Here is a 16737-nt window from a genome sequence, read left to right as displayed (position 1 = left end):
TAAGAGCTGGAATCAACTCAGATGTCCATCACTAGAAGGATGGATAACTAAGATGTGGTATATCTACACAATGGAATTCTATACAGCAGTAAGAAAAAATGACACAATGAAATTTGAGGAAAAATGGTTGAACCTGGAACAGATCATTCTCAGTGAACTTACCCAATCACACACAAAAAAAATCACCATATAGTCTCACTCATCTACAGCACCTAACCTGAATCTACCCAAGTTGCCTTACATACCCAGCAAGCATCTCATGGACTAGTCAATAGGATGGGTGGGGAAGGGAAGGAGGGCAACATAGGGGGTGGGAAACACAAATATAGACCCAAATGACAATAGTACCATAAAATTCTACATACTAAAAGGCAGACCAAATGGCTGAACCTTCACCAGGCCCTTAGAGGGAACACCTGAGACACAAGACACTGGAGAGGGTATGAGGAAGACTAACCTTAATCTTCTACAGTTTTTTTTCTCTCTCTCTCTCCTCTCTAATTCTTGTATATTAGATATCTTTTTCTTCTTTTTCTTAGAGGGCACTGACCTGTAACTCCCAGTACCAGTATGGGGTTATCATCCACAATGAGCTTTTGATCAGAGAGACCTACAAGGTTTCCTAAAAGAAATATTACTGTCAGAGTACTTGATGACCTACCAAAGGTTAGTGGTAAGACCCTACTGCTGAAGACACCTTATGTGGTTGACACATAAAATGGAATGGCATGGGTGGAAGCTGGAAGAGAGTCAGTCCCCAGTCAGTCAGTGCATCTAGTGCCAGAAGGTGCTACATGGGTGACTGGGGGAAAATGACCAATATTTGTCCAAGAAACTTATGGTCTAACCTATTTAGCAGCAAATAACCTGTCATGATGTTCACACAAGTACAATAGTGGTACACAGCCATGGTGGGAAACCAATTGCTCTTGATTTGGCTAACTGATCCCATCAGTGGTGGTACCCATAGCTGGATCTGGGAAACAAGTCAAACATATCCAATCATAAGCCCATTCTCCATTTTTTAATTAATTAATTAATTAATTTATTTGAGAGCGACAGACACAGAGAAAAAGACAGATAGAGGGAGAGAGAGAGAGAATGGGCATGCCAGGGCTTCCAGCCTCTGCAAATGAACTCCAGATGCGTGCGCCCCCTTGTGTGTCTGGCTAACGTGGGACCTGGGGAACCGAGCCTCAAACCGGCGTCCTTAGGCTTCACGGGCGAGCGGTTAACCAGTAAGCCATCTCTCCAGCCCCATTTTTTTTAATTAATTTATTAGTTTTCTTTTCAGTAAATACAGCCAGTTTGGTACCATTATTTAGGCTCATTCTAGAGATAAGGCCTCTATCAGTTGGATAACCTGCAAATATTTTCTCCCATTCTGTGGGTATTCTATTGGCTTTGCTTATTATATGCTTGTCTGTAAAGAAACTCTTCAGCTTCATATGATCCTAATGGTTGAGTGACTGTTTAAGAACTTGAGCCACTGGGGTTTTATTCAGGAAGTCTTTTTCCATTCCTATCTCATGGAAAGTACTTCCTAAATTTTCTTCCAGTAGTTTTCGAGTTTCTGGTCTTATGTTGAGGTCTTTGATCCATTTGGATTTGAGTGTTGCGCATGGTGAAATGTGTGGATCAAGTTTTAGTTTCCTGCATGTGGTTATCCTGTTTGTCCAGCACCATTTGTTGAAGATGCTATCTTTTTTCCAGTCTATATTGTTCGGGCCTTTGTCAAATATCAAGTAGCTATAGTTTCCAGCCCCATTTTTAAACTACTTTTCCTAGTTATTATAGGCCACAAGTATTCACTGGATCATGGTCTTTTCTTCCATCTTTAAGTTATACCACTCTAATTTCTAACTTTGGCTTGTAGCCTCATATTTTCTTTCTCTTATTCTGTTTCTTCTACTGTCATTGTCATTAAAAAGCCTTAAAATATTTTGCCTAATCACACATACACAGTTCCTTTCTTAGAGATGATGATAAAATAGAACATCCCAGCTGTTTGAATGCAGATGGTACCTTTGTTGGCAGAAGGGTTGCATTATTCTGAAATCACATGTACTACTTGATTCATTCTTTGTCCTAGACCTCTCCTTTTCCTTAGAAAGTCTCTCCTTTAAAGTGTGCATGAAATTTTATTCCTTTTAAAGCCCTTTTTTATTTTCTTATTTTTGTTTATTTATTTGAGAGCAAAAGAGAGAGAGAGAGAATGGGCACATCAGGGCCTTTAGCCACTGCAAACAAATACCAGGTACATGTGCCACTTGTATATCTGGCTTACGAGGGTACTGGGGAATGGAGCAGCAAATTGGGGTCCTTAGGTTTCCCAGGCAAATACTTAGCTGCAAATCTATTACTCCAGACCCTAAAGCCCTTTTCTCTGGCTTAACCAGACCCAATTTAAAGTTGAATTGAGAGACTCTTCCCTCTATTTTTCTAGTACATCATATTATTTGGCAACAGGATCAATGGAATCATGTAGGTAACTATTTATCTACTTCATTGCCTTCTTTATTATACTGCCTTGCATTGTCATGTGTCTACCCTGCAATATAGAACACATTTTGTAACTAGTTTATTTTGATTGTTTTTATCTAATGTTAAGTTTGTAAGACAAAATTGAACTATATGTACTGTCAGTGACAATCACTCATTTACTTAACTTACTCATTTCATCCAACAAGCATTCTTTGAGCATTGGGGTTATATATTTGAATACAATACATATTTGACTTATAGGATTAAGCCTATTACAATATAAGGTAAATGAACAAATGTATTTGAGCAAATAAGCAAATAGTTTGGGGTAGAATGCAAAAAGTAACTGTTGAATACAAAATATTTCAAAGTGTGTGTGAGTAGATAATATTCTTAATAGGAATAATAATGACCTGCAGTTAAAGCAGCATCATTTGTTCATTGATCTGTCTCTGTCAGTTCTGATCTACACTTAATCAGTTGTGTACTGTTGCAGTACTTATTTTGCAAATGTAGTAACTAACCAAGTGCAAGACAAATTAGTTGTTCTGATTCACACAAGTGGTTAAGTGGTAAAGCTGGAATAAGAACCCAAATAGACTTACTGTTCTTCTCCACTGTGATGTACTCATTCCACGTAAGATTGAACCATGGTCTATGTGAAGCCAAGAGATGAATGTCAGTATTAAAAGAGAAGAGGTGAAAAAAATTTAAGTCTCTCTCTTCATTAATTTAAACTTTTATTTTTTTTCACGTAGGCTGGACAGATAGACTAGTGGTTAATGAGCATGTCAAAGGACCTAGGTTCAATTCCCCAGTGCCCAAGTAAAGCCAGATGTGTAAGGTGATACATGCATCTGAAGTTCACTTGCTAGCGGCCCTATCATGCTCATTCTGTCTCTCTCTCTCTCCTTCTTTCTCTATCCTTCAAATAAATAAATAAAATAAAATGATTAGCAAATATTTCACTGGAGATATGAACTTTAACATAGCAATATGAAAATAAATTAGAATCTCAGTAAAGTTCTATTTACTAATCCCCTTGTCAAAAGTTTCACTTTCATAGTTACCCACAATAAACGGTATTAAAACAATTAAATGGAAAATTCCAAAAATAAATTAGTCATGAATATCATGTTGGTCTGACTGGTATGACGTAATCTCATGCTGTCATGTTCAGTCACCCCGATATGTGAATCATTGCTCTATACACTCTCTCCATGCTGTATACGTCGTCATTCAATTCTTATCTGTTTTGCCACCATCTCTATTGTTATATTGACTATGATGGAATCATAACACTTGGGGGAAAACAACCATACATAAGTAGCCTAACTCAATGCCATAATATACATGTCATTTATTTCAGTGCATCTTATCATTTGGCATTGCATTATCTCACATCATCACAAGAAGTGTGAGTACAGTACAAGACATTTTATTTATGGCAAGATATTGATAAGAGAACTCATAGAATTTACTATAGTGTATCTTAATACATGTATATTGTTTTACTGAATCTGATGTATAAGTTAAAATTTATCACTGGTATGAGTGTATAGGTGAGAAACAAAACCTGCCCATGATCAAAACTATTGAAAAGTTCAAGTATTTATTGAAGGTGTTGGAATTTATCCCCTGCTGATATAGGCAACTGCTGTAAACCATTTGCATTGCTGTTTCTGGGTAAGAATTTTAATTTTGCTGACAATAGAAAAAGTTAGATATCTATAGCTAGGTATACTTAATCTGTCTTTCAGTTAAGAATACAATGAATTTTCTCAAAGAGATTTGTAAAGATTATTACAGATTGACTAAGACATTAAGTCTGAAAAACTATATAATTCTTTTTCCCCCTCTAATAAACAGCTTCAACAGATTCAATTAAAGATCTTAAGGTGACCAAATGATGCTTCCCAAACCAGTTTAATTTTAAGAAATAGAATTGCACATTGGCCTGTATGCCTTATAAAAATAACATGGGTAAAGAAATCTGCCTTATAAAAATAAAATGGGTAAAAAAATCATATTTTGAACAAGAGTAAAGTAATAAAATAGTTAAGCTGGAAGGGTTTGCAGTATATATCTGGATCCTGGAGTTTCTTGGGCAGTGCTGATTAAACTCACACTGAGAAAGGAACTGATTCTCACTGCTAACCTGAAGGCTGAAGATATCAACTTGAAGGTTTCCTGCAGCTCTAGTTAGTGAGGTGGCTGGGAAATGGGGTTTGGGTTTTAAGAATGTATGACTCAGTCTTGCACTTTAATGTGGCTGTTTCCCAAATATGTCTGATGAATTGGCTCTGAAGATTAGGTTTCAATTATACCTTTTTGTGAACCTCCTGTACTTACTTAGAAAACTGAAATAGGCGATCATCATTTAATGGTGTGCTAAAGTAAAAGTAACTTATCCTCAATGTTATTTTTAAAATTATTTTATTTTCACATACAAATGATGATGATACCAATGTGCTGCAATTTTGATTTTGTTTTATGTTGGAATGAATTTCAACAGCATTTTATTAATGTGAGGTATTTAATCTTTTAAAATATTATAATTCATCTGAGACTATGGGAGAACAAGAAAAGAAAAAAAAGTGTGACCTCCAAACCACGATTCCAGTATTGTTATCTTTATCAAATTACTAAGGATAGACAGGTAGATATGGCCAGTAATCAAAAAGGTTAGAAGAAGCTTGTGCTGTTATGAGTTGACATATATTTTAATTGTGTTTGGACTTGCTACTTTTGAAATTCAGTCCTTTACCTCTATTCTGCTATCTCTATCTTATACAAAGGAGAAAATAAACAGTTGAATAAGAGTAGCCAAGTCCTGCAAAGGGGTGGGGAAATGAAAAGATTTTGGCCCAAGAAGATAAACTTGTCCTTATAAATAAATAGACTTTGGGGATCTAATATACACAATATGGGCTATACTTGTCAGTACTCTACTATATACTTTAAACTTTCTGAGAGTACGTTTTAAGTATCCTGGCATCTCATGAAAAAAAATTAGTAGCTACATGATAAATGTGTTGACTAAAATTTTGTGATAAACCTTTCATAATGTACATGTATATCAACCTACTATACTATAGCTTAAATATATGCAATTGTAACAATTTTACCTTTAATAAGATGTAAAAATGATGATTTTCTGAATAACACAATGCATACTTAGTTAATTTCATGTGGAATATTTTGCAACCTGAGAGTCCTAACACTAGGGTAATATCCTTTCTAATTATATTAATATAAAGTTATTATAAGAGATAATGATGTAAAATTTTATAGCTTTCATTAGCAGAGTACACCCTTTCAGTAGAGGAAAATGTCTTAAAATTTTGCTGAAGAATGTTTTGAATTTTTGAAAGAGAATAGCAAAACCACAAATCTTTCAAATATTTGTTTTATTTCATTTTTATTGCAATGAAAAATCAATCGTTAGAGAAAGGGTACTATGGAAGAGATTGTTTCTTCCTATATAAATAGAAGTAGCAACTCTCATTGGAAATTTAAGTGAATATTGGGTGAATATTTGATTTGAAATAATTTTGAGAAATTTATGGAAACATATTTTGGGCATTGCTGTCTTCAGTTTAATGTGAAAAACATTACGCATTAGAAAATGCTAGTGATCCTCTTCATAAGTTTCCTTTATGTCTCATTTATTCACTTATGCATGATTAAAAAATAATTGTATAAGTAACAGATCTTGTGGCTCATCCCTGTAATCACAACAGTTTGGCAGTTTGAGGGGGCTTGTGATGATTTCAAGTTTAGCCTGGCATACATAGAGAGTATGAGGACAGCAAGAACAACATAGTGAAAGTCTCTCTCACTATATATTTGTATACCATATGTACTAACAATATTTTTATATAAAATATAAAGTTTCTATGTACTTTTAAAATATATTTTTCTTTTAATCGTTTCTTTAGGGAACAGCCTTTAAGAGCTGGAAGATGAAAGCTCCTATTCCACATTTGATTCTCCTGTATGCTACTTTCACTCAGAGTTTGAAGGTTGTGACCAAAAGAGGCTCTGGTAAGAAGTACTTCTCCCACATTTTTCTATTTATTATGGTTTAGATTTATGGTACATCATTTATATAAATATGATTTTTGAGAGGTTGGGAAGCAATAGGAATCCATATTGTGCAAACACATTATATATATATATAGATAGATAGATAGATAGATAGATAGATAGATATAGATATAGATATAGATATAGATATAGATATAGATATAGATATAGATATAGATATAGATATAGATATGAGAGAGAGAGAAAGAGAGGGTGTTATTAAGAGCAATTAAATAAGTAGAGGTGAGTTACAATTATTTTGGATTATCTTATTGATTACCTTGAATTTTAATGGCATCTATATCAAATACTTGCATTTTTATTCAATTATTCATTGTGATTTTATTTACAAACTTCCATTTTATTTTTTGTATTGAAAACTATTGCTGATTATTTTTTCATGGTATTAGCCAACATAACTATTTCACTATCAACTATGCATTTGGAGTATGTGCTTTAGGATTATACTTCAGTTGTTTTAGTAAATGACTTGGAAGTATGTGAACAAAATAAAACACTGATGTTATCTACAAAAATATGATGTAATGTAGTCCAAAAATTTTATTCGGAAATAGAATAGAAACATAATGAAAGGAGTTGGTAATTTGTTTATGTTAAAGTTTAAGTAAATTTCATATGTTTTCAAGCATATGAGTTTCTAGTTTACTGCTGATACTTGGGAGTTAGGGAAGATTCTAAGACTAAATTGTATGTATATTGATGTAGAGCTTTGTATCATAAGAAATTGGTAAGATAAATCTTTAAATTTTTCACTTTCTATGTGATTACAGAAGTTTTATTTTTTAGAAGTTTTGAAGTTACAGATTTTATGCATGAATGAATAAAATGTACATTTGCCTAGCTTCCCTGTATTTTAGAGAAAGAAAAAGAGAAAGGAAGATTAGAATGCTGAAGAGGTTTTAGAGTGCTATCACAAATTGGAACATTGAAGCATCCATTTCAGTCCCTGTAGAAGACAGCTTAAGGTTCACTGAGATGAGCTTCCAGACCAGGCACAGTTATGGAGGAAGGGATTTATTGAAGAAGAAGCTGGCCTGCCTTCAAAGGACAAGGAGAGAGAGAGAAATACAAGCTTAAAGGTCAAAAGTCACTGCACACTTCAGGAACTCCAGCTAGGCTCACTTTGCATATCTTTAGATTGAAATCTGAAACCCATCACCACACCTTAAGATCCACCCAGTGACATTGCCTCCAGCCAAGTGACTGCAGATGCAAACTACAAACAAACTACCACATTCCACCCCTGGCCCCCAATAGATTTATAACCATTACACATTGTAAATTGTAAATTGTACTCAGTTCAATTTTAAAGGTCCTCACAGTCTTGACCAATTTAAGATATTAAGACCTGTAAAATCAAACAAGTTAAACACTTCTATCATATAAAGGCACAGAGTAAATATTTTCAGCTGGTATAAGGCATAGCAAGGAGACACTAAAACAATGCAAACTCAACCACCATCAATCAAACATCAAAATTCTGCAGTTCAAGTCCAATACAACCAAAGACTGGCAGTCTCCAGATTTTCCAATTCTGCCACTCCTGCTGGGGAGAGTAACCAGGGAACACTTCCATCCCAGGCCAACAGTGTGCTCTATGGTAGCACTTGCATAGTCCTGGTATATACAAAACATCTTGAGGTCCCCTTGCAAACCACAGTTCATCTTCCAAAGGCTCTTTCAGCCTATCAGGGCATCATGCCCTGCCTCATGCCGCATCTCAGAAGCAGCTCCTGGAACCATGTGTAATTCATGACCACTCCTCACATCTTTCATGCTTCTGAATCCAATACCAAGTGTACAGGACACAGCAATATTTTTAATTTATAGACAAAATAAATCATAACCTTGAAAAGTAGGTTCCTTTTCCAGTCAATTCTTTCCAAATGTATTTGCATTTCTATGATAGTCTTTCCTCAGGCATCCTTTCAATGGTAAAGCAATTGACCATCTTCCTTTAAGATTGCTAATGTGTTTGACAATAGCAGATTCAGTAACCTAAAACCAGTCTCAGTGCATGTAATTTTAACTTGCTTGAGGTTTTCCAGCTTAAAATCTTAAGTCTCTCAGTCCAATATCTCTAGCCAAGCACATCAGTCCATTACAAATTTAACCTTGACCAAACTTTCTGGTCTTGGGCATCAAGATGCAGCCAGCTCTTATGCCAGTAGCCAAGTTCCAACAGTCTTTCCTTCCCCTTATAAAGCTCATAAGCCAAGCATCGAAGTTCAATGATGTCTGCACTTAGCATTCTCAGACTGTCATCAGAATAGTCCATAAAACTTAACTTACCACTCCAGAAGACATCATCAGTTGCAAGCACCAAGTGTATGCTTATTCCTCCAAAACAAAGGTTCCAAAAGATCAGCATCCACATGGTCAGGTTCATCTCACCCCACTCCTGGTATCAAGTTCTGTAGCAGACAGCTTCAGGTTTGCTGAGATGAACTTCCAGACTAGGCACATTTATGGAGGAAGGGATTTATTGAAGCTTACAGATTGAGGGGAAGTTCCATAATGATAGAAGAAGCTGGCCTGCCTTCACAGGACCAAGCAGAGAGAGAGAAGCACAAGCCTAAAGCCAAAAGCCACAGCACTCTTCAGGGACTCCTGCTAGGCACACTTTTCATATCTTTAGATTGAAATCTGAAACCCACCACTACAAACTACAAACAATAAAGAACTGAATATATTGGGGGCCATCTATTCAAACTACCACAGTCCCTTACATTAAGAAGCATCAAAATCATGCTGATGTTATGATGAAAACAACTTCATGTAAGAGAAATAAGGAGTCTTCTAGAAAAAGAGGAAAATTGGGAAAGTCATTGCGCATGGAAAAGACTTCAGGGCATCGTTGAAGGAAAAGTAATTTTTACTGAGGTTATTTGTGGATCATGAACATTTTAGTTAACAAACAGGTATTGTGTATGTCATTGATATAATTTTTTAATGTCATTACATAAAAATTGTTTTATTATTCAGTTCTTTCTACATAAGTCAGATCTATGATTTTTGGAATTCAAATATAACCCCTTTTCATTATATACACTCTAATTTGGAGACACGAGTTTATTTCTTAATAAAACTGGAACTTTATCTGAGCACTGAGGAACACACATAGACTAATGGATTGTTGGAGAATATTGATAAGATGATGACATAAGCTAGACTGGGGTTCAGCATTTGTTCTTTGATTCACAAATACAATTGTCACATACCTATTTATCATTTCTGAAGCCAAATGCATTTCTATGAAAAAAAATGACAAATAAAGTATGAAGTAAGATTTTTTTAAATTTTGTTCATTTTTTCATTTATTTATTTGAGAGTGACAGACATAGTGAGAAAGGTAGAGAGAGAGAGAGAGATTGAGAGAGAGAGAGAGGGAGGGAGAGAATGAGTGTGCCAGGGCCTCCAGCCACTTCAAACGAACTCCAGACGAGTGTGCTCCCTTGTGCATCTGGCTAATATGGGTCCTGGGGAATTGAGCCTTGAACTGGGGTCCTTAGGTTTCACAGGCAAACTCTTAACTGCTAAGCCATCTCTCCAGCCCTGAATTAAGATTTTTAAGTGTTTGCTTTGCTAACTATTATTCATAATGTAAATTATGACAGCTTCCTCCCAGTATCTGTGTTAAGACTCAGGTGAACAGAAGTCTGGCAGGTTTGTTTTTTTCTTTACTTATTGCATATTAAATGTGGAATTTGTTCTGGAGAGATGGATAAGCAGTTAAGACACTTGCCTGAAAAGCCTAAGGACCCATGTTCAATTCCCCAGATCCCATGTAAGATAGATGCACAAGGTGAAACATGTGCAAGGTCACACATGACCACAACGGGCTACACGCATCTGGTGTTCAATTTCAGTGGCTGAGGCCGTGGAGTGCCAACTCTCTCTTCCTCTACCAGCTTCTTCTCTCTAAAATGCATGTGCCACCATGAGCAGCAAAAAGTATATTAAATGTGGAATTTGGATTCATATACTTTCATAGCTTCCATTCAGTTTAGTTGATGTCTGCTACTATGCCTCCCATTTGAGAAAAACAGACATGAAACATATGAAAAGCATCATTACTGATCTTCATAGATTAAGTAGAAGGGAAATGGAGTTGACATCTTCTCTGTAAAGATTAATGGCTGAAGTCTTCACACTAAGCATAACACATAAAACAGGAGGCAAAAGTCTAGAGTCAAAAGCCATTTTTGATGTTTGATTTTGCATATTAACCAAGAGGGGTACTTATTGTTTCTCTCTTATTTATTGTCATTTAATTATTTTGTTCTGATTTTATTAATTTTTTTCCAACTTAACTAAATATGATTCAAAATCCAATGTATCAAGTGTCTTTTAGAAGATTGCTATTTTTGATTCACTGTGACCACTGGGAAAACACAACTAGATATATGTTTTTTTTTAATAACTAACAAAATATACTACATGAATAAGTATGAAACTTGATGTTGAATCTTTTGGAATGGTTATCATGCATAATATTTACTTCAGATTGTCGCATATTAATTCCATAAAAATTTGGAAGGAAGTTTTTTTGTTTTTCATTCACAAAATTATTTTGAAAATAATAGCAGCTCCTATTACAAAAGCTGGTGATCCATTATTTTTATCACATTGGCTTACATACCTATTGATATTAATTCAATGAACAAGTGAAATCTAATAAGGCAGATATATCATTATAACATCCTTAATTTATGTATTCAAATATAATGTTCCGTTTTGTTTGAAGATTTGTTATGTATATTCTGTAAAATAAGAATGGATTCTGGTCTCTTAAGAAATGATATAAGATTATGAATACTTTGAGAACCAGCCTTTCTATTATTACTGGGAGAAAATATTCAGCCCTTGTTATGTATCAACTTTTTTATAAAACAATTTTGTCTATAATGATGCAAGTAGCTCTGAAAGAAACAAGTATACTAATATTACCAATCCCATCAAATGTTTTTAAGTGTTAAAGCAAGTCAATAAGAATACTTACAAACTTTTTTTAGTAGTAGAATTCTATACATAAGTATGTGTAAAGCTAATAATTGGTTTGGTAATGTTTATATGTCAAGCAAATTGAAATATATTTAATACTCTTATTTCTAATTTCCATTCACTTTCTTCCCTGCCCATTTTCACACCTGTTTTACTTACTACACTCCTTTCTATTAATATAATTATTTGAAAACAATAACATTCTTTAGTATTGCCACTGTATCTTTGGAGAAGTTATTGAACTCACGACCTTGTATATTCAAGGTGCTCTACCACTGAACTACAACTCCAAGCCTGAAATTGAAGATTCTTCTGCCTATAGCTCCCAAGTGTTGAGATTACAGGTGTTCAGCAACACACATATTCAATAGTTTTTAACTCTGAAAATAATATCAAATTCTAAGAAAATAGTGTGATCATGCTTTCTGAACTATACTCAGTCAGAGTACTTGGAAATGTCTCAATAAATAAATGATTCCACAAATCTGTGAGTGAGCACTTTTAATGTTCATGATAAGCTACATTAGTGAAGATGGTGCTGGACCAGCACAGTATTACAAAGATAAATTAAAATAGAGGTATTCACACTAAAGTGTACTTTTTTAAACAAGAAAGAAATGTAATGTATAATTTGAATCTACTGAAGTGAATAATATAAACAAGATAAGCATTATATAGGATATGCTGAAGGTTTAAATGATGCCAATGACTCTTAACAAATCAAGTGTGTTATCATGGGTATATACTGTAATTCAAAATGTATTAGAAAGAAAATGGTTCTTCAAATATTTTTGTATTGGACTTTTGCTGCATTGTATGTTGTTTGAAAGATGCACTACCTCAAAATTCCAAAATAACCAAACAAAAAAGGCACTAGTATCATTATGCAGATGTTTTTGTTTTAATAGCATTTCTCATCTGTCACCATCATATAAAGAGTGTCACTCATGATTACAGATACATAAAAACTATGCAAATACCTTTAGTATAGTCAAAATTTTTCAGTTACTATATCCTATAGAGAAGAGTAATTGGGTATGTTGCATAAACAATGTCACATGTTATTCTAGAATAAATTAAAGGTATATAAAAAATTCACTATAGGAATAGGCTATTATAGAATAAAATGGCTTTTGCAGTGAGTTGATTTTCTTTTCATCCTAGAACCTACCAGGGGACACCTGTTTGTGTAGTATGTTTTAGATACAATTCTTACCAGCAAAAATGGGGTAGCAAAGCCTCAAGAGAATTTCTGAAGCTCATGAATTTATTCCCAAACAATTTATGCAATTCACCTGAGTAAAATAACCAATGACATACATCAGGTTCTAATGTTTGTGTTTGTTACTTTTTGATCTCCATGACTTCAAATAAAATAAATTATGCTACTCCGAAATCAAGTGAGATTTACTGGGTAGGAATGAAAATCTTGTAGGATATTTTTTTCTCATGCCAATATGACTTCTCTTCATCATCTTTCCGGAGCATTTCTAGAGGTCAATAAGCTTAATTCCACATGATTATCAGACAAGCTATTTTCCTTCCCTCAGCTTCCTTTTACTATGTTTACCTTCAGTGTGTCAATGATATCAAAACCTCAAACCTTTCCTCATTTTCTTCTAGGATAGTTTGGGAAGCCAAATTAATGAGAATTTTCTTATATTTTACGTTAAAAATATGAATATTTATCTGAAAAAAAGAAGCAGATTTTCCAACGGAGAGTAAGTTAGCACCCGGAAAATTGAGATAGCACTTACTTTTTTGATAGAAAGTTTAAGAGGTGTGGGCCCTCTTGTACCCCATGATTGACGGTAGCTTGATATTGGAGAGTGGGCTTATGTTTGGATATGGTTCTGACTTGTTTCCCAGCTCCAGCTATGGGTCCTTTACCACTGAGGGATCAGTTAGCCAAATCAAGAGCAGTTGGTTCCCCACCATGGCTGTGTGCCACTATTGCACTTGTGTGGGCATCACACCAGGTTATTTGCTGCTAAGTAGGTTAGACAATGAGTTGCTTGGACAGATATTGGTCATTTCCCCCAGTCGCCCATGTAGCACCTTCTGGCACTAGACAGCTGACTGTGTGGGGACTGACTCTCTCCTGGCTTCCAGCCATGATGTTCCATTTTATGTGTCAGTTGCGTATGGAGTCTTCAGGAAGAGGGTCTTACCACTGCCCTTTGGTGGGTCATCAAGTACTCTGACAGTAGTCTGTCATTCTCTTAGGAAACCTTGTACGTTTCTCTGATCAAAAGCTCATTGTGGATGATAGCCCCATGCTGGTAGTGGGGGTTACAGGTCAGTGCCCACTAAGAAAATGAGGAAAAATATAACTAATATACAAGAGTTAGAGAGAGAGAGAGAGAGAGAGAGAGAGAGAGAGAGAGAGAGAGAGAGAGGGGGAGGGAGAGAGAGAGAGAGAGGAGAGGGGAAGAAGGAAGGAGGGAAGATGTAGAAGATTTAGGTTAGACTTGATCCTAACCTCTCCAGTGTCTTGTGGTTCAGGTGTTTCCTGTAAGGGTCTAGTGAAGGTTCAGCCATTTGGTCTATCTTTTAGGAAGTAGAATTTTATGGTACCATTGCTGTTTGGGTCCAGATTAGTTTTTTCCCACCCTTTTGATGCCCTTCACTCCCTCCCCATCCATCCTAGTGTCTAATCCATGAGGTGCTTGCTGGGTATGTAAGATATCTTCGGTGGATTCAGGTTAGGTGTTGTAGATGAGTGAGACTATGTGTCGATTTTTTTTTTTTTTTTTTTTTGTGATTGGGAAACTTCACTGAGAATGATCTGTTCCAGGTTCAACCATTTTTCCTCAAATTTCTTTGTGTTATTTTTTCTTACTGCTGTATAGAATTCCATTGTGTAGATATATCACATCTTAGTTATCCATTCTTCTAGTGATGGACATCTGGGTTGATTCCAGCTTTTAGCTATTACGAATTGAGCCGCTACAAACATGGTTGAGCAAATCTCTCTGGCCTGTAGTTTGAAGGTTTGAGGGTAGATGCCCAGTAAGAGAATAACTGGGTCTGTTGGTATCTCTATAGTCAGCTTTTTCAGGAGTCTCCATATTGCTTTCCATAGTGGTTGTACCATCCTACATTCCCACCAACAGTGAATGAGTGTTCCTGCTTCTCCACATCCTCGCCAGCATTTATTTTCATTTGATTTTTGCTATCTGTATTGGGGTAAGGTGGAATTTCATTTCAAAATAATGTTTCTTCATTGGCTTATTCTATATTTTATGTTTAGAATTTAAATTTAGAGTAACAAATATCTAATTGGGATGACATTTGTATTTTCACTAAGTCAGATAAAAACATAACTTTTGCCTAAAATATAGTCTTACAATTTATTTTTGTAATATTTATCTGATATACTTTTGAGTTTCACTTCCAACTTAGTTTTATTTGCGAACACATTTTATATAAAGGGTATAGAATAATACCAGTTGTTGGGCCAAGTGTTGGGGTGCAAGTCTTTAATCCCAGGTCTTGGGAGGCCATGGTAGGAGGAATGCTGTGAGTTCAAGGCCACCCTGAGACTACAGAGTGAATTCCAGGTCAGCCTGAGCTAGAGCAAGACCCTATCATGATAAACAAACAAAACAGTTGTAAAAAAATGATGCCTTGTTTTCGGTCATTTTCTATGGAGAGGCAACATGGATGAATCCTACAAGTTGACTAAGATTACAATGGAGAGACTATCTTTATTTGATAAATATAGCACTGTGTCAAATTGCTTTGGTTTTAGAAAGAATATATTGTTCTATATTTTTAATGTAGAGATGTAGGGTAGAAAGTACTAATAGCCAAGAGTCAGAAAATAGTGGTGATTCAAGCCATATTAAGGAATTGATGTTGATTGTAGACATAATACACAGGTGTTTCTGAATTATTCAGAGGATAAACTGCTGATCTATGGCCAATCAACTATAGGCTTTAAAGTGATCCATAACTTGGATTAGAAACATGGAACCCTATTAAAACACTCATCAATGCTGCTTTAAGGTAGTATCACAAACACTGGCTTAAAGCATCACAACTTTACTATACTATATTTCTTGAGGTCAATTGTGCAAATTGTTTGGAATTTTGGAGGGCACAGAAAGAATTCACTTACTCCTTTCTCCAGCATTCAGGAAAGAATGATGACATTTTCAGCTTCACTTTGTGTTAAAGTCTCTCATAAATACTTTACATTTGTTATCTCATGCACTTATTTTTAAATTTAATTTATTAGTTTTCTTTTCAGTAAATACAGGCAGTTTGGTACCATTATTTAGGCTCATCTGTGATCTACCCCCTCCCATTAGACCCTTCTTGTTAATGAAAATGGGTCGTGCATTGTGGAGTTAGCCCACAGTTATTGGTATGATAAATGTCTCTGCAAATCATGACCGAACATGTGACTCTGACATTCTTTCCGCCCCCTCTTCCGCAAAATTTCCCTGAGACATGTTGGGTTCATTTTTGGTCTGCTTCAGTGATGAGGTGTTGGAGCCTCTGAGGCTCTGGCTCTCTGGTTTGGTAGGAGTTGATTTTTCTCTGTGTTGGTCTCCTTCCCCTTTGTGCTGGTATCCGGTTCACAGGAAAACATCACCCTTGCTTGTTTTGCCAATTGTCCTAAGTTTCAGTTGGGCCCCTTTTGAGGTATGTTGGGGCAGCTCTCTCCTTAGGATCTCTATCTATCTGAAAAAGAGAAGCAGATTCTCCAAAGGAGAGTAAGTTAGCACCTGGAAAATTGAGATAACACTTACTTTTTTGATAGAGAGTTTGATAGGTGTATGCCCTCTTGTACCCCATGATTGATGGTAGCTTGATATTGGAGAGTGGGCTTGTGTTTGGGTATGGTTCTGACTTGTTTCCCAGCTCCAGCTATGGGTCTAGTACCACTGAGGGGATCAGTTAGCCAAATCAAGAGCAGTTGGTTCCTCACCATGGCTGTGTGCCACTATTGCAATTGTGTGGGCATCACATCAGGTTATTTGTTGCTAATTAGGTTAGACAATGAGTTTCTTGGACAGATATTGGTCATTTCCCCCAGTCGCTCATGTTGAAAAGGCTGTTAAGGTTTTTTTTTAAAGAAAATTTTAAAATTTATTTATTTTTCTTTTTCAAGGTAGGGTCTCACTTTAG

The 16737-nt window shown here is 35.5% G+C and overlaps 1 protein-coding gene across 2 annotated transcripts in view; it reads left to right on the top strand.

Annotated features, from left to right (window-relative positions):
- The window catches only part of Il1rapl1 (interleukin 1 receptor accessory protein like 1), a 1362835-nt gene that overhangs the window by 238617 nt on the left and 1107481 nt on the right, over positions 1-16737 (top strand). For both annotated transcript variants that reach the window (XM_004663684.2, XM_045140535.1), the window contains exon 2: positions 6426-6531. In XM_004663684.2, coding sequence (XP_004663741.1) covers positions 6450-6531 — 82 coding nt within the window. In that variant the 5' untranslated portion in view covers positions 6426-6449. The remainder of the gene's footprint in view (positions 1-6425; positions 6532-16737) is intronic.

The sequence above is a fragment of the Jaculus jaculus genome, chromosome X, assembly GCF_020740685.1.
Source record: "Jaculus jaculus isolate mJacJac1 chromosome X, mJacJac1.mat.Y.cur, whole genome shotgun sequence".
Classification (NCBI taxonomy): Eukaryota; Metazoa; Chordata; class Mammalia; order Rodentia; family Dipodidae; genus Jaculus; species Jaculus jaculus.
This window is presented reverse-complemented; position numbering and strand designations above follow the sequence as displayed.